The 16,281-nt window shown below is 34.9% G+C and overlaps 1 protein-coding gene across 1 annotated transcript in view; it reads left to right on the plus strand.

Moving 5' to 3' along the window:
• LOC128868630 (putative inorganic phosphate cotransporter) overlaps positions 1-16,281 on the plus strand; it is a 132,183-nt gene that overhangs the window by 37,786 nt on the left and 78,116 nt on the right. Inside the window, exon 2 of the mRNA XM_054110930.1 lies at positions 11,034-12,573. Within this exon, the coding sequence (XP_053966905.1) occupies positions 12,513-12,573 (61 nt within the window). The 5' untranslated portion in view covers positions 11,034-12,512. The remainder of the gene's footprint in view (positions 1-11,033; positions 12,574-16,281) is intronic.

Consider the following 16,281-nt stretch of genomic DNA (forward strand, 5'->3'; position numbering starts at 1 on the left):
TCCAATATTTATTTTGCAGTATAAACAAACGGAGTATAGAAAAATTCTATGTAATATTCCACTACGCATTGCCAAGCTATTATTTATATAAAATATTTACGTTTATTTGTATTATACCTGAAAATATTTCTGTAATATTCTTACAGGCTGTTATGGAAATATCACAAAATTGTTGATGTATAAATTGATGTATGGAAAATTATAATTTTTTATTTATTTTGACGAGATCAAAAAACTTCCATAGGTAAGAGTAGAGAAGAGAGAGAGCAAGATCGGCTTAAGGATGCGCTCCTGCTTAAGCCTACTGAACTCTGAAACAAATTTATTTATAGAAACTGTTGTGCTAATGATGGCCATGTGGGATTCCCTTTCATGATTTTCTAAAAAACAAAAAAGCCAGTAGTTACCCTAGCTAAAACCTCCGCATGTAAGTTGTAAGTTGACAGAAGAGCTCAGAATTGAAGAGGTTTTTAATAAAAAGTCTAGGCATCCACAAATCTGAATTAGGAAGAGTTGTGGCTTACCGCAAAGGTGAGGTTAACTTAGGGTAGATTAATAAGTTTCTTTATCGGAAGAAAAATGATATCTAAGAAAACTTGATCTATTTTTGTCGTGCATTCACCAGGTGTTACAATCTCTATCACTCGACAAACTTCTTAGATGCATCAGAGAATAAGAAAAATTTGAAGAAGCATTCACATTGTAATATTTTTCTCTCTATCCCTTTTCCTTCCATATGTGCTGACTTAATTCTCAATTGAAACAAGCATTCATGCTTGAGAGCTTTCAGTTTTGATTTCTCAGCTTACTCAAATTTCTTGTTACCCAAGCTTAAGTTGATTCTTTTTAATTAAGAGCAGCGCTATACTAAATATATGGATAAGAAAGTTCAGCAAGCAGCCGATATCTATCTCCTAAAGATGCGTAGAAGTGTCGATATAACCAGAGCAAAAGCGTTGGAACCTAAGCTTAACAGAAACTAGGCAGTTAAGGAGAAGTTAAAGTGATGAAGTCAGCTGAATGTATTCACAATAGCTATCGCAGACTGTACTAAAGGTAATACTGAATCTCAGCGTATGCATTCTTGACGACAATTTCTGGTTACGACAACCACGAGTTATCGAGTGTAGTGGCCAAATTATTTTAAGGGGTGAGGAGTAGTCAGAATTTTCAAAATATTGTATTCTTTTTTTGCATTTTCTTAAAATATAATATCTTAAAAATATTGTGTGAAAATTTGAGGTGAATCCGACAAAAACTTTTCGAGTTATTTAGCAATTAACAGAGGGCGCCGTCTCTCGGACTCTACATAAATCGATAGCAAAACTTTAAATGCGTTTTTCTCAAAACTATGTTTTTTGAAAGAGTTATCACTGCAACTTAAAATCCGCTTGGTAGATTTCAATAAAATTTATACTGCTTTTGAAAAACATAAAAAATTCGAGCCTGGTCGTGGGATCTTTTTTTCAAAAATGTCGATTTTTAACAATTAATTGTTAGTTTTTTTCCCGAAAACTGAAAAATACATATTTTCTGAGGCTGCCATATTGCTAATTTTGTAGCCAGCTCTCATGCTATAGGCTTGTCTTTTTGTGTCTCTATCTATGCGGTTTCACTTTGTTGCACGGTGTCTAGGTCAATCTTTTTGAAGCGAAAACTTCTTTAGAATCGTTTTGAGTGATTTGAGACTCGATGAAACGAAAAAGCGACACTCTTGGCTACGAAGCGTTATATGTTGATATACGTACTATATGTGTGTGGCTGCGTCCTGCTGAGACACGCTAGTATAGTGAGTATTGTAGTATGTATACTACACTGCCTATTACTTGCTTTGGTGTTTAGTTCAAGCGTTATACGTATGTATGTTTGTATGTATGCTAGTACGCATGTGTGCGCGCCTGCGTATTACGGAGCCACGGTGAGCGAGAAGGCATTATGTATACCTATACTACACTATCTAATACTTGCTTAGACCAAGCGTCCTGCGAATGTTTGTGTGTATGTTAGTACGTCTGTGTACTAACGCGTTACGACGCTCATAATAGCAACCGCGTGTGCTGTATTGCGTCCGTATTTTTATATTCGTAAATATTTTCATTTTTAAATATTTACCGCAATTATGCCGAAAAATAATGCAGAAAAGTGTCGTGAATATCGACAGAAAAAAAAACAATAAATAGCATCACGGAATTCAGTCACAAAAATTTAATAAAGCATACACCAGAAGTATCGCGGGTACTTAGAAAAGATTCCAATAAAGTTCCAATGTTTTTAAGTGGCGATTTTAACGTAAATTTTGCATTGGACACAGCGGTTCCTTTAATTGACTTTCTCAATACAACATTCAATTTAAAAATGTGTAACAATCGCACTGAATCGACAACACGATCAAAAACAACAATTGACGCGGTATTTCAAAGATATGTTGACAACATCGAAACCGAAGCATTTGTATCATATTTTAGCTATCATAAGCCACTCGTATCATTTGTTGAAATTGAAAACATTGAGGATGAATAATAATAAAATGAAGAAAATAAAATATGAACTTTATAGCAATATTATAATGAACCTATAATTATCCCGCTCCTAATGCTGCTTTCGTCTCATTCTCTCTCAGTTTGTTTTACTGAAGGTTTCACTTCTATCGCGTCTAACCGTTAGACTGCTATTTTTTTTTTTTTCGTAGTACGTTCTCGATTTATTTCTTTATCGCGTTCCAGCTGTCCTCGCGTTCGCGCATTTTGCTGATTATGTTTCTCGGCGCGATGTCGTCAATCTGCTCCCTCCGAACGTGTCTTGCAACTAAGCGAGCCATCTGTTACAACTAAAAAAGCGTGTGTTCAGCTTCATCGCTCAGCGCTTCGCAGTATATGCGCTGGGAATCGATTACATTGCCCATGCGGTTTAAAGTATCTACGCAAGTATCCGTGGCGCGAGAGCAACTGAGTTAAGAAGTAGTTCACTTTTCCGAAGTTCCTTTGGACCCATTTGTCAATTGATGGAATAAGTTTCGCCGTCCATCTGCCACTCGGTTCAGTGTCCCATCGGCTTTGCCACCGTAGCATGGTTTGGCATCTCCGTTCTGAGAAGCTAGTGATGACGTGATTTTTCTTGGAGTCCCACGCATTCATTCGTTCCCGGACAATGAGGTCGTCGGGTATCTGCCCGCTGATCACGAAAATTGCTGTGCCTGAGACAGTGCGGTAGGCTGAGGCAACTCTGAGTGCCGGCAGTAAATGCAAGTGGCCTTAGAAGTTTGCCAGCATGACTCCACAACATTACTTTTACACGGAAAATTGAATCTGAGCTCATCTTTTTAATGAATAAGATGCAATTATATTTCACGAGCCTGTTGCAAATTATAAACGCACGTGTTTGATGAAAGATATCCGCAGCACTTCCGCTTTAAGAGATTTTTTGCTGCAAGCCATGACGGATTAAACAAATGTACACCTGTTCATTGTACTCAGTCATGAGCATTTAACGTCGCTCTGCCAAGCCATTCTGTCACAACTGTCATATTTATACTACTGATATTGTATTTCAAAAGCTGCTGTGAATTATTCATGCTAATAAAATAATTAGCAAGATAATCTGAATAAATAAACGCCAAGTGGGCTTTGCTAATTTCAAAATATATTTATTGCTTTTTATTTGACTTAAATAAATGATAAGGATGATTAGCGTTTCATTAGCATTTCTTAAATAGATGTTCGGTGTCACAATGTGGTGTTATATTCTCATGCATATATATGTTGTTATGTTATGTATGTCCATAGACTAGTGGTGCTATGAATAGACAGACTTGTGCCCTTTGCTATGAAGTTTTCACGACACTCACTTCAGCGACCTTTGGGCATGAAAGATAATTTACTGTATTAACTCAAAATCCTTCTACGAAGTTTGCGGTATAATGGGAATAAATGTAATACATTCGGATTAAGCAACCCAAAACGTATATAAAAATTAGTTGATATGGGGTGGTGGAGTTGAGTCAATCATATCGTCCAAGATTACGGGGCTCTTAACAGTTGCAACATCAGCATACTTTATGTGCTTTCGAGCTTTATAATGATGACCGTTTACGTCCGTTTTATAAAAATAACAATCATCTGGTTTATGATAAGGCTGATGATGCCACATCATCGGGGAATATTGAGAAACTCGACTCTTCTGGCAACGTTTTGATTTATATCTCTTGAATTTCAATGAAACAAACAATAAAACTTTGACGTTTTAATAAGGTTAAATTATAATAATATACCAAACTTCTTTTGTTGATCAATGTACAGTGTGAACTTTGGTACACTTGGGAGCTTTTCCATATTTCTATTGAAAAGAAGTGCTATAATATGTCACATATTTTCGCAAGTTCAAACCAGTTCTGTTGTATGCAGTACAGTGTACTCTTATGTATACATATACACTCCAATAAATATTACGTATCTATAATAACGCAACAATACACGTCCTTATTTCCATTTAGCGTAAGTTATACCTACATACCAAATTAGTAAAAAAAAAAAAAACTTAAAACTCACACAACTCTATTAATTTTAATTCAATTACAGTCAAATATAGCTCATTCGACGCAAAATTAAATTTACTATAACAGTAGTGTACTAAAAAAAATCCTCAATATCGGATAATATCGTAAAAATTATGTCAAAGTTGAAAAAATAGAGGAAAAATTTAAAAATTCCAAATACTTCCGCCTATAGTCTCGGCAGTTGTCATTTCAGAAAAATTGTCAACACACTGTTAAAAAGGTTTGTTTTTCTTCTTTCGAACTAAAAAAAACAAATTCGAAATCGGATGGAAATTGGTGAAGTTAGGAGTGATTCTTCACATCAACCTACTGAAAAACGGTTTTATGGCCATAAAATGAGATTTTGGGGGTGTATTGGAAATTTCTCCTATACCATTTTGTTTAGGTTTTCTATAGCCATAAGTTGTGCTAGGTCTCCATAAAAGTATATTTAATTTTTTTTTTTTGTCACACAGTGTAATCTTGTGCCTGATCGAAGCTTTCTTTTCTTCAAAGCTAACAACATGGCGGCCTCAGGAAATATCTATTCAGAGTTTTCAGGAAAAAAATCGAAATTTCCGAAAAGAAATATCCTTCGAGCAGGCACAAGATTTTTATGTTTTTCAAAAGCCGTATAAATTTTATTGAAACCTACGAAGCGGATTTTAAGTTGCAGTGATCACCAGTTCAAAAAACATAGTTTTGTTTGTATATAAAGGTTTTGTTTGTTTTTGCCCGAGCGCCCTTGGTAATTGTTGAATAATTTGAAAAATGTTTGTCAGATTCACTTCAAATTTTCACACAATATCTTTAAATTATTATGCTTTAAGAAAACGTAAAAAAAATAATTTATTTTTATTAGAAATTCAATAAAATAAGGTGCCAAATTTAAATAGAACTTTTTTTTTTAGTTTTTCTGACTTTTTCTTAAAAATACTGCTATTTAGGGAAGTGTTTCGATATAATAAAAAATTTAAATTCAGGCCAAAAAAATTTCTCCCAAAATAATGTGCATAATTTAAAAAAAAAATATTAAAATCGGTCAAAGATTCCCTTCTCTAGAATTTTTGAACAAAATTTGTCGAAAAATCCCCACTGTGTGGCACCACGGTTTATATCTGTTTGAGAGTAGAAATACCAAACTTTTCTTTAGGTAAGTCTATTTTGGGTATTCTCTTTTAGAACTTTCTTGTTTAACAACCATCTGTGGTTCTGGTTTTTTGCTTATTATTATTAGATATTAAATTATAAATTATTAAATTATAAATTTTGTATGAAAAAAATTGACTTTGAAATAAGTAATCATTCTCTCTGAAACGATGAGGCCTATTGAAAAGTTTTTATGACGAAGTTGTTTTGCCTTTCATTTGTTATAACTCTTATCAAGAGTGTTCGACTGGCTCATAAAATATACGTGCATTTGTGGTTAAGTGGAACAACTTTTATTTTTAGGCCGAATAACGATAAATTGCAAATAAAAAAACTTGTGTAAATAAGAAAACGTTCCTTTGAAAAAAAAAATAATATTAATAAACTTGATTTTCGGAATGAGTGAGCGATTCTAAATAGATGTTGCATAGTAACACGCGAGTAACCCTTTTCCCCACGTCCTATCTCTTCCTACATTCACTATGACTTACCAAAAATTGTCGCAAAGCGCCTGATTTTTACAGATGTCTCGCTTCCCTGCCCCCTCTCTTCCTGCACAAACAACGACTTGCCAAAAATTATTGCAAAGCGCCTGATATTTACAGATGTCCCAAAAAGGCTTAGGTATTCAGACATTTATACAAATTTGGATGAAAAGGTATTCATAAAACTTGATACACTAAACACAAAAGCAAATATTTTGTTAGCCCAGTCGCTATTATGATAAAGTAGATAGTCCTAATCATTTTTATATTGGCTTCAAGAAGTTAAAAGAGCCGATTTTTAATCTTAATTGTCGAGCCAAAATAATTCACTTGTAATTTTGTCAAATCATGCCGTCAATATAAAAATCAAACTCAAATGCAAAACTAACAAATGCAAAGAGGAAAATGTCTTGCGTAAATTATTTAGAAAAATATTGACAAAAATGGCATGACAAGACCTTGAATAAAACGTGTGGCACTTGTAACCGTGCAGGAGAGCAGGCAAACACTGCAAACGGGTGATACAAAAATAAAACATCTGCTGATAAAAACATGGTAGTGTGAAGAAATATTCGTGCGTGAAATCCCGTGATAACAAATTATTATTATTGTGATAACTAATTAACTTACGAGTGCAAGTGGTGAGAAAGTGAGAAACAATTAGTAGTCGAGGGTATGGTAAATATGTTGCTTAATGTTTAAACTGAAACTCTAGAGCGGATAAGTAAAATAAGGTGAGAAAGACGTAAATTATTTTTTTATGAATTGACTAGGCCTATCCCACGTTAAGAATTCACTTGACAAATTTTGATTCCCAGAAAAAGATTTCCTCACCTCTCACTACGTGTTTTTAACCATGCGAATATTTGGCTAATCCAATTAGCCTCTATAATGAAACAATGAAACTGTGTCACCATTTGAGCTTAAAGAAATGATTCCTCTGAAATCCAAAGAATTCCCTCAAGAAGTGCTGAATGGGAATGACTTTTAAATCTTCCTCAGAAATAAGGTTTCTTTAAAAATCTTAATCCGACGATCTGCATCTAGCGTCCATATGGCCAATAGTGCAGTGCCGTGAAAAGCCAGCGAATCTCAAGCAAGAATGATAGATTACCAGGTTTGGCCAATCGAAGCAAAATTGTGAGAGTAATTTTGATTGTTACGTCATAGGAATTGGAGAGAGATAGAGGTGAATGAAGTGAAACTGAGTGAAAAGTGTAAAGTGGGCTTTGCCATAGGAATTGGACAGAAGTAGAAGTAAATGAAATGAAAGTGAGTGAAATGTGTAAAATGAGATTAGTTGAATACAATTAGTCTTCGAATCAATAGCTGTCTAGCAGCACCTGCGTTGATTTTTTCGTACATGACCAACACAAACTCAGCAAATCAGTTGATTCCTTCAAAATCGCTGCTCTGATGTTGGCCACACCTTCTGTATTCTCTCCACCGTGAACCTCAATAGAGTTCTTCTTTCAACAAGTGGCGGCTAAAGTGAACTCTGTACCCTTCAAGAGAACAGATTATTTCATCTGTTTCATCCCCTCAGCTTGTGATTGCAGGAAGCTTAGATGGGCTTATATGCTTGTACTCACCCCCAACGGATTAGGCGACTAGAATTCGCCGAGGGTAACGGATGCTTGACATATAGAACGAGGCGACTAAAATCTACACCTCAGCTTGTTAGTTATGGGCATTAACTCATCGTTAATAGGCTAAGCGAAATGAGTACAGAAACGCCTTGATGACTATGGGAATACTGTTGTCATACTACTAAAGGTCATGGAGAAAATTGGGCTCAGACTCAAATTCTCCGAATCCATGACGGGCACAAAATTCAGGTCACTATGCTAAATACTCTCATATTAATGATGTTTGCACTCAGTTTCCCAACTCCCGCTTCAGAACTTTTTCTCCCGCACTCATACACTTCTTCCTTCTTAGGAATACAACTATACTGCAGACTCCAATATAGCTTTACATTGTTGAACAGATGGCGGGAACCTTCAACTGCAAGTCGAATTAGTCGTTGCCTACAATGGAGGCTAGAAGCGAGATTCAGCATGCTTTACAACTCGTCTGCCATATTAATTGCCGAGATCTTAGCTTGAACACTACAGTAATCTGGATGTCTGTAAATTTGTCCCAACGAGACCCCAAATCTACTTCCTACGTCTATTTTGGAACCAACTGTAATGACGAACATTAGATTTTAGAACGATAAATAAAAAATTCCCAGTCACTTTCAACTGGAAAGTAAACATCCAAAAAGTAGAAAAAGTTGATCTGCGTGAGCTGATAGTTGCAGTGCTTGTGTTCTACTCCAGTATTACCTAAGATGAGAACACTTGACCCTTGTCTAAGGCGCAATTATTAAAAGTGGTGGCACTAGGCCAAAAACAATGTTTTCTACGTTTGATTGTTAAAGCAAAGTAGAAAACAAAGAACGAATTCGCCTTGCTTCATTCTGGGCTGACAGCCACAAGGGGGCGCGGCGAAAGAAAAAACACAAATCAGCTGATTTACCGATACCACCTTTAAAAGATTACCCTTGTCCGATTTATGCGATTTTTTTTTTTGTTTATAAACGCAAATAAATGTTGCCGCTTTGCCAATTTAAGATTCTCACCTCTAAGAGATACATTTCGAAAACTATGTTTTTTACAGAGCTTCATGAATAGAATTGGTACGGTTTTGAGGGACTAGCCTTCACACCATTTCTTCCTGGCCAGTTAGTTAGTTGGTTGAGTCACAATTGCAGTATTCCGCTGCCCGTTGAGTTGAATCTTTCTATGGCTGTAAGAAGAAAAATGCATTCAGCTCGAAATTCAAAGCAGCGAAGATGCAACCCGATCCTGAGATATGTTACGAATAGCTGATTTCTCTACGTTAGCCGTACTCAGCAAATAAAAATTGGTTACCTACTCTATCGATTCCAGAAATATTTAACAGATCCAGTCATGTATCGAACATAGCGAAGTTCTTGGAAAGTAACTTAGAAGCGTCTCCTCATCCAAAACGGTTGTATTAGCGAGTTCTTTATGAGTTAACGGTAGGTTCTATACTCCAAAGCACTTCGTCACTTGCTGTTTTAATCGGTTCACCATTGCGGCAAATATGTTGAGAATTACTAAGCTTCTCCGAAGCAAAGCAGCGCGTGATGTGTGTGTCTATTCGTTTCTTCATCACCTTTAACCGAAACGCTGAGAGACTGATCAGATCGGTCGAAAAACTTTCACTGTAAGTAAAGTGGCATGTCTTCGTTGCTTTGGCAGTTTGACTTAGTAGATAAGGGAGAGATTGAGCCTATAAATTGCAGTTCGGCAATGTGCTACTCTGCCTATTGTTCTTGGTGGGCAACGGCTCCAAACGAGGGGGAGTTTTCTAGTCCCCGCTCATGCGATTGCTGCGATGGCAGCTTTGATGATGCATGAGGCGTTTTAAACCCTCTCATCCACACAAAAAATAAGAAAAACATCCCTTTTGTTCTATGGGTCAAGGCTGTTATGATAACGTCTGGGATTCGAGATTTATAGGAATGGAAGAATATAATATCTTCTGTGATGATTTCTATCATGACTTCGAACGTGTTTTTGATATATTTATGATAACATTGCCGTTGAAATGTCAAGTGAAGTGACACAAAGAACTTCGACACACGTAGTCTTAATTTTGGATCATAAATTAAAGAGAGAATGGAAATCAAGCAATCAATGCAGGTATCACAAAAGGCCTTAGGAACACTGAGTGTCTTGTCTTAGACAAGCAAACTGGCTGACTTAACCTGATCCTTATTTTATATCGAATTCCCATTTGTAGGTATTAAGGTTTTAAGTATGCATATTTTACACTTCTTTTTTGATGTCTATCGAAGACAATTTTCCACAGAAAGAGACGAAAGTAGCGAAAGGTTTCATCAAACTGTAATAATAATCGAAGATCGTTTCGCTGTGTAGGGAATTTACTCAGTCTTTTTGGATTTCTGTTCGCCAAAGAAAGTAAAATGGAATAATTTTACGGCGTAGCCAATGTGGGTTGGTTAGTTGGTTAGAGTGGTGATTCATCCAGAATCCAACTAGCGTTTCTACACCATTTTGTTGCCACATCCTCGTTACCAACTTGTTTAACAGTTATTTACAGCTAGACTATATCCAGTCTGTGCGGTTTAGGAACCTTATTCGGCGGTTGACGTCTAAGCCAGACAGTTGTTCGATACTCGAACCATTGTAATTGGTTGAAATATTTCAAAAGGCTTGCAAAATTGTAAAAAAAGATTTAGGCCATTGGAAATCGATAGCTTTCGTAGTGTTGAGTTTCATAACACAAAAAAAAAACTGCGCCGGTTTTCATTCAAAAATGAAAAATGCACAGCTTGAATCGTTATTTTTATGATTTTTTTTTTGTTTTGAGAAAGTCTGTCATTTAGATGGGAGATTTTTGTGCAAATACCATAAACTAGTTTTTATATGTCAAAAGTTACCATTTTACTCAGCCTAAAAAAATATTTATTTATTGTATAATAAATTAAAAATTAATATTTCAATTGATACCATGCTGAGGATGCAATCTATAAAAAAAAACTTAACATACACAGGTATCCCCCTAACCCTACGCCTGCGCTAACTCGTGCAGGAAAGCGATAGGGCGAAAAAGTAAAAGGTCTCGGCGCAGCATTGAACGTAAATGACTTAACCCAATAAATTGGCAGGCCACACACAATTTTGTTGTTTTTTTTATTATTGCAAGTGTATTTATTTATTTGTATTGTAATGCATGTATGTATGTATGCATGTGTGTGATATGTAAGCACACCTCAACTCATCATTAATAAATAGATCATCTTATAAATCAGTTGACATTACTCATTTCAGGTTAATGCGACAGACACGCGATATACAAACAGCCGAGTTGAGGAAGAAAAGCAAACGCAGTAATCAACAGGCGATAGCAGCAGCAGCAGCAGCAGCAGAGCATCACCAGCGCAGATAAATTTAATATAACCAGAGCTTTCGTGGATCGTCGTAGACACTCCAGTCACAGCGATAGCGAAACTCACAACGCTCCATATCAAAGTATCATCAAATTTGCCAGGGCAGCGCTCAGTAACACTGATCACTAAAAATCAACCGACTTTCAGCAGCAGTCACCAGCTTGACGAGTCAGTCGGGCACAGCAGCACACACACACACACACTTAGTAACTTATCCACCTTGTTGCTTACCTACCGGCTTATCTACCTATTAGCATACGTCCACATATACATGCACATTCGCATGAACGCGTGAGTGTATGTGTTCACTTCAACATTTATTATAGGTATTTATAAGCCTACAAAGAGCAGACGCTCAGTAGTCAGTCGCATTGTTGTAGTCAGTGTCGCAGATTTTTTCATTTCGGTTGTTGTTTCTTTTGTATTTCACAAATTGACTTGAAAAACTCAGTTGAAGTGCGCGAATTTATCAGAACGCTGCCAGACGCGCAGTGCGAAGCAACAAAGTGAAATAAGTAAAGCCGAAAAGTACAGAAGAAGGAGAAGAAGAAGAAGTAGAAGAAGCACAAAGTTAAAAAATAAAAATACGACAGAGTGAAAATAAGAATAATAAAAAATTGCGGTCGAAATAGTAACCAAGAAAAGTGCAGTTACCGAAACTTCGCCAAAACGACTTTCTAGTTTTTTGCTTGACATCGAAAAAAAAAATTCAATAAATGAAAAATTCCAGAAAGCCGCAATAATTTACGTAAATTATTTGCTACATAACGAAACCAAAAGTATTTTTTGCATTTTATTATACAATACCCATAAGTACAGTAAGTCTGCGGCCAAACGTGACAGAAGAGAAATCAAAGAAAAATTTGCTTAAGCAAGCGGATAGCAACAACAAACAGCGTCAAAATTTCGTAAAATACAGTCAACTTAAATAGTTTTATTGCTATAAGAACTAAGTAAACCGCCATACCTCAGCACGCAGTAAGCCAACAGAAACAACAACAACAACTACATATTTACCTACAAACACTAAACTAAAAATAATATAAAATAATTTATTTTAAAGAAAATAAAACAATTTTATTATCAACAACAGACAGTATTACTTCGCAACAACTCGCAAAGCAATAAAAATTTACCGTTAATTGCTAAAATAACTGTAAAGGCCGTAAAGTATAATCGGTTTATGTGCGTTTTAACCTTGAATTGAACTGACTTTGTGACACAAAGTAGAACTTAAACAATTTCGCAGACCAAAACGTGCAATTTGTTTGAAAAATAAAACAAAAACAATAAAAGCAAACTATAAACTTTCACTCATTCGTTTTTAAAACAAAGAAACAAATTCAACGCATCCAACAAAATGTCCACCTCAAAGGAGCAAATTTTTGCCAGTCAGGATAAAGATTTGGATAAACCGAAAGGTGAGTGCGAAAAGCTTAAATTCTGCAGATAATTAAAAAGCGGAAAACACATATCTACATAGACATATATATTTTATTTTTGGCAAATACATTTTTTAGAGTCCTTAATTAAACAACTGAGACGTTGTATAACAAATTTCTGGGCGGATTGTATTTTATTTGTTTTTATTTTTATTGTCTTTAATACAAAAACTTAGACGTTGTATAGCAAATTTCAGCTAAAATTATTATTTATTTTTTGTTATTTATTTTCTCGACATTTTCGACATTTTTAAGGACTAAAGAACTGCTATAAAAACATCTCTCTGCACATTTTATTCCTCCTAGTCAAAGCACAGGGCAGAAAAAAATGATGGCCTTTTGATGCAAATGAAAATAAAAGATTTTGTTTCTATTTACCCGCCCGCTGTACCGCCACGGTAAAGCAAATTTTGTGTATTAAGCGGTTAATTTAAGCTGGTATCTTTTACTGCTTTCTAGTACTGAGATTCTAGTACTAAAATGCATATTAAAATATGGTTCACCCAAACTATGCTGCCCTGAGATTGAAAATAATTCTCAGCCAATAATATAATTTGAATTAAAACAAACAAAATATTCAAATAAAATCATGATAACCATATAATTGGTGGCGCAAAATTAATCATCCAGTATTGTTTTGGAATAACTTTTTAAAAAAAATTCAAAAAAAAAAAAACAAAATGTTGTTGAGTGATGAAAATCTTTATTTGGTCCTCCAGCCTTCCTTTACTTGTTTGTTTATAACTGCAGCTGTTTAGGTCAGAAGTTTCATATAGGATTGACGCACGTTACCATTTGCAAAAGTATATTTTTTCGATAGGGTTTATTTTTAAATTGAATTTCTGTAAAAAAAAAACAACAAAAGTTTAAAGTATTTCTCGCTATTTTTAGATTTTGTAAACTAATTAGCGAAAGCAGTTAAGAAAATGTATTTTAATTAAAAATTGAGAGCCTAAAGCTTTTGTGCAGACATTTCTTAAATCAGAAAACTAAATTCAATTTTGACGTGATAACGTCTTATAATTCGATGTAGCTGGCTGCACGCACCAAAAAATGCGTCGTTATCTTGCTCATGCGGCGTTACCTTGCTTGAATTGCAAGCGAGAGCGGGGAACGAACAACAAAGAGGCACAATCGGCCCCCGCGTTCGGCAACGTTCGACATCTGGCTCTGTCCTACTTGAGTGAGCATATATATGTATGTATATGTATGTATATGCGCATTTGTATATAAATTCACATACTTGTATTTGCATATGCCTTCTTCCTGTGTGCATGGTAATGAACCATTTCTCTGTTGAGAATAGGTCGATGATAGGAAAAATAGGAAATGAAAGGGAGTGTTTCGAGTGTAAAGTGTCTTGAAAAAGGCAAATCGATGATGTTGCCTCTTAGTGTTGTTGACTTATTAACGTCTGATGCACAATCGAAATTGAAGATATCTTTTATGAATTTGATAAATGTTTCGTAATTTTTCACATTTGTGTAAATGTAACTTGATCAATTCCATTGTGATTCCATTTACCTCCTTCTCTATATCCATACAAAATATCTATCAAACAAATAAAATTAAAATTTTGTTTTGAAAATTGCAACTTGACTTGACCGACTTGACAGACAACTTCTTTTTGTATTACTTTTTTTCCTTCTATCTAGGTAGGTAGACCGAAGTGGCAGTCTGTTTTTAAACAAACTCACTTAAAGCGTTGCCGATCCATTGTGGCACCACAGAAGCAGTTTACCTGCTACTTCATGTTAAACCATTTCACTTTCAGTGCAAACCCATTGATCTGCCTGACACTTACATATATCTCTAAGGTCAACAGTATCATTCAAGAACGACGAATAAAAGTATCTAAATCTAGTGGCATGCCACGTAGGACACTGACAGAGAAGATGTTCGACAGACTCTTCTTCCTCCTCATTCATGCAGCTTCTGCATTAGTCTAAATGAGGTATATTCAAGCTTTTCGCATGTGGGCATAGGACCTAGTGGCCTGTGATCAAAGCAACTAACATAGAGACCTTTTTCTTTATTCTATCAATTTATCTTGTGCTGGATAAAGTGACAATGCTACCAGTTTGTAGGTTGAGTGAGGTATACATACAATCTCCCTACCAATGGGAAGACGAGTGGTAGCACTCTCTCTCGCTTACAATTCCCTAGCATGTCATTTGAACTGGCACTCGTATCAAATGGATGCAGAAATATTCCGCCTTCTCGGGGATCTCTGCCCGGCATATGCGAGCAGTAATGAAATAGTTGACAACCCCACTAAGAGATTTATTGGCTGATTGGCTATCGGAGTAAATATAGGCTTTTCTAAAGACAGGCACATTTTTGCCTAACCAGACATTCAACTCACTAATGGCGAGAACTTCTGCCTGAAAGGCGCTACAGTGATTAGGGAGACGAGCGGAAATGCTTACTTTTAGCTTCCCACAGTAGACGCCAAAGCAAAATTTATCGCCAGGCTTTGAGACATCAGTAAAGTACTGCAAGCAGTTTTTTCAACCAGGTATATTGTCACTCAACATATACATACGTCTAACTGGAATTCTAGTATTAAATAACCTATCAGAATATGGTTCATCCAAACAGTAATCAAAAGGATTCATTGGACCCAGACCGAGAGTTCTAGCTAAGAACTTGAGAATTATTAAGAGAAAACGGAATTGAGTTAAAACATTTTTTTTTGTTTAAACCTTCTTAATTAAAAAAACTTATTTAACAAAATATTTTTAATAAATGTTGTTTCACTTAGTTTAAAAAACAATTACTTGTTTTAATAAGTTTTGCGACTACCTGGAATTCTAGTACTAAATAGCCTACTAGAATATGTTTCACCCCAACAATAGTCTGCAGGTTTAATGGGACCTGGGTCGAGTGTTCTGTCTAAGAACTTGAAAATTGTTAAAAAAACAAATTTGATCTAAAAAATCATTTTAACTAATGAGAGGCTTAAATGCATTTGGTTGATTAAGTTTTTTGATTAAACCCTCTTAATTAAAAAAAAAAAAGTTATTTAAAAAATATTTTTACTTTTTTTTGAATTTATTAAAAATATTTATTTTTTTAATGTTTTTTAAATTTATTACATGCATTTTTTTAAATACATTTTTTGTTAATATATTAAAAATATTTTTTAAATAAAACACTTAAACTTTTTTTTGAATTTATTAAATACCTTTTTTTAATCATTTTTTTTAATTTATTAAAAATATTTCTTTTAAATAATTTTTTTTTTAATTAAGAACGTTTAATCAAAAAACTTATTTTTTTTTAATTTATTAAAAATATTTTTTGCTGAACGCTGCTTCTTTCTAACCTTAAAGTTGGGCGATTTCAATGTTTCTCAAATGTGTGGATGTAAGCATTTCAATTTGCGAGCGGCAACAGCCTGCCTTATGCCAATTTTGTAGTTAAAGTCAGTCCTCAGATTCTTGCATTATCGTAAGTCGTGTTGTAGTTATAGGAATAAGTTTTCTTACAGAACCGGATTGCCTTTCTATTTTTAGAATATTTAAAATTGATTAAATAATTATTTTCGGTACGCCCTCCGCACTAAAAGGGACACATGAAAATGTGTGTTCATTTTTTCTACGAACCAGTAAAAAAAATTACAATGCATTACCTTTTTTAGTTACGTAATGCCTGCGTAATAAGAAAAAGCAGGTTGAAAAACTA

The sequence above is a fragment of the Anastrepha ludens genome, chromosome 6, assembly GCF_028408465.1.
Source record: "Anastrepha ludens isolate Willacy chromosome 6, idAnaLude1.1, whole genome shotgun sequence".
Lineage (NCBI taxonomy): Eukaryota > Metazoa > Arthropoda > Insecta > Diptera > Tephritidae > Anastrepha > Anastrepha ludens.